The sequence below is a fragment of the Meles meles genome, chromosome 10, assembly GCF_922984935.1.
Source record: "Meles meles chromosome 10, mMelMel3.1 paternal haplotype, whole genome shotgun sequence".
Lineage (NCBI taxonomy): Eukaryota > Metazoa > Chordata > Mammalia > Carnivora > Mustelidae > Meles > Meles meles.
In genome coordinates, this window is record NC_060075.1 from 35635001 (window position 1) to 35637500 (window position 2500).

At 39.6% G+C, this 2500-nt stretch overlaps 1 protein-coding gene across 9 annotated transcripts in view; it reads right to left on the reverse strand.

Annotated features, from left to right (window-relative positions):
* The window catches only part of FOXP2 (forkhead box P2), a 572651-nt gene that overhangs the window by 41858 nt on the left and 528293 nt on the right, over positions 1–2500 (reverse strand). For all 9 annotated transcript variants that reach the window (XM_046021111.1, XM_046021110.1, XM_046021114.1 and 6 more), the window contains 2 exons: positions 1968–2055; positions 2–85 (listed from right to left, as the gene is read on the reverse strand). In XM_046021111.1, coding sequence (XP_045877067.1) covers positions 2–85; positions 1968–2055 — 172 coding nt within the window. The remainder of the gene's footprint in view (position 1; positions 86–1967; positions 2056–2500) is intronic.

Below are 2500 nucleotides of genomic sequence, written 5' to 3' on the forward strand. Positions count from 1 at the left end.
CAGGTTTGGGAGATGGTTTGGGCTCTGAGGGTCGCATGTGCAAGTGGGTCATCATTGCTTGAAGACGTTCGCGTTCTTTAGAAAGCTGTTAAGAAAGAGTGAGATCAGAAGCGTTTTAGAAATGACTGATACAGCTATTTTATGGCAGCGATACATCTTATCATTGAGCTTGTCTCAGAGTAATGATTCCTGCATATAAAAGTCTGTGTCAGTAGGAACTTATCTGGGAGGAAATGCAACTTTGGCTATGCGTGGGGGGGGGGGCACGGAAAACTTTTATAGCTTTCCTTATGTTAAAAGGTCAGAGAAAACAAATAACACTTCATCTTTTTGTCAATAAGAGAATTGAGGTCACACTTGCCTCGACAGTAACAAGTTACTGAAACCATAAATTAGAAGGCCCACGGTGTCTTTTAAAGTCCTGTGGACACTGTTAGCAATGGACTAGTGCCAACAGCTGTGAAGGGGTGAAGGGTTCTCAAAGCGAAGTGCCTGCCAGGATTGTCTACACACTTCATGCATTCCCACTGAGGTCCAGTTAGTGCCCCCTGCAATCTGCCATCATCAATCTAATTCAATAGAGTGACAGAGACCAGGCAGTGTGAAACGCTGAACTCTGCCACGGGAGTCGGCATCTACACTTGCACTGGGTCTCATTACAACTGACGGACCTTACTTTTCCATCAGTCAGACACAGCAGAGGGAGAGAAAAAAAAAAGAAAGAAAAAAAAGGAAAAGAAAAAGAAAAGAGGCATAATTGGTTACACTGCAGTCCGGATCATCAGCTAAACTCTTCTGTTTCAGTCCACACTTCATAAATGGTAAACAGGTTTACAAAAAGCTTTTCAAACTACAGCGGCCATGATGCTTTTTACGTGTTCTTGATTATTTTACAGGTCAAAATAAAATGTTTTTAGTAACCCTCTGGAAAACAGCCGTGACGTGATGAATTTAAAATAATTTAAGACACAGTAATGTGTTTAGAATAAGAAACTGTATGTTTAATGAAATGAAGTATTGGTTCGATCGAGAAAAAAAAAAATCTTTAAGAGGAAATATTAGCCAAACCTTTAACGGGTTGGTAAAACATAACAAGAACGATAGCATGATAAATTGCTTTCAGATCAGTTTTATGAGTTCTATTTATTTTTGACCAAATTCTGTTTCAATATCAACAGAAGCATTTTTAAACTTAAACTAGCAGCATCGGAAACAACACATACATATTACGGTCCATGGTATTATAGGTGACCGGCCATTATTCTAGTAAAGGTAAGTCTTAAGAATCTTTGTAAGTTCTTTAATTGAAAAAACACTAGAGGGGAGCCTGGTGGCTCAGTGGGTTAAAGCCTCTGCCTTCGGCTCAGGTCATGATCCCAGGGTCCTGGGATTGAGCCCCACATCGGGCTCCCTGCTCTGCAGGGAGCCTGTTTCCCTTCCTTCTCTCTCTGCCTGCCTCTCTGCCTACTTGTGGTCTCTGTCAAATAAATAAATAAAATCTTTAAAAAAAGAAAAAGAAAAAATACTAGAGGTCAAAAAGAAAAAGGAGGTTTTTTTTCAGGGTGCTGTCTTACATGCATGATATTGTAAAGACTTTTTGGCGACATTATAAAATCTCGTGGAACAAATCAAGATTGGCTTTGTGAAAACTGTCTCAGTGATAAAATCGTATCTAACTGTGGAGTTTAGTTTAACTTCTATCAAGGAAAAAGACTTTAGAGCTCACTCTTTTGGGATACTCAAATCTGTATGATGTGGTCTAAAGAGAAAACACTTTCTAAGTGTTAAGGAATGTGAAACTACAGCGACCCACCCTGAGCCATCAGCCGTTGCCATCCTTATAAACAAATGAAAACTCCACATACTTCTATCAGATATTGTGTTACAAGGCTCGGGATCTGCCCTTTACTCAGTTTAACACACCAGAAATCTGAGAAAGGGGCCCGTGGAGAGAGCACCCGACAAACCTGTATTTCTAATTGTTGGACCACCTGCATTTGCACTCGACACTGGGCCGTGCTCCGGTCGTCCAACGCATGCTCATTGTTAAGGTGCCTAACAAAACACAAAACACAAAACAGAAAGTCAAGCAACGTCTATGTTAGTCGTGTCTGCTCCCCTTAAAAAGCACAATGCTGAAGCCCTATTTTCCTCCTTGGTGGGAAAAAGGCACACCCTGAAGCTATACAAAGAAAAGTTAAGTGTGCTTTTGTGTTTAGTGAAAATTATATATATGTTATACACAGAGACCCGTCAAATGGCAGAAAAATGGCATTGTCTCTAAGCTTATCAGTTATTACAAAAAATTTCCCCAAACCATTTACAGAATAATAGTAGAAATCACTAGATGTATTTCATATATGCATGCCATTTTTTTAAAAAGGGTGCCTTATAAATATATGAACCAAAAGTAATTCTGAAGAGAACAAAGGCAATTCTCTATTCCATTTCCGTTAAAACAGTCTGTGGTTCCTATGATGTTATTTAGTGAGCGATGTCT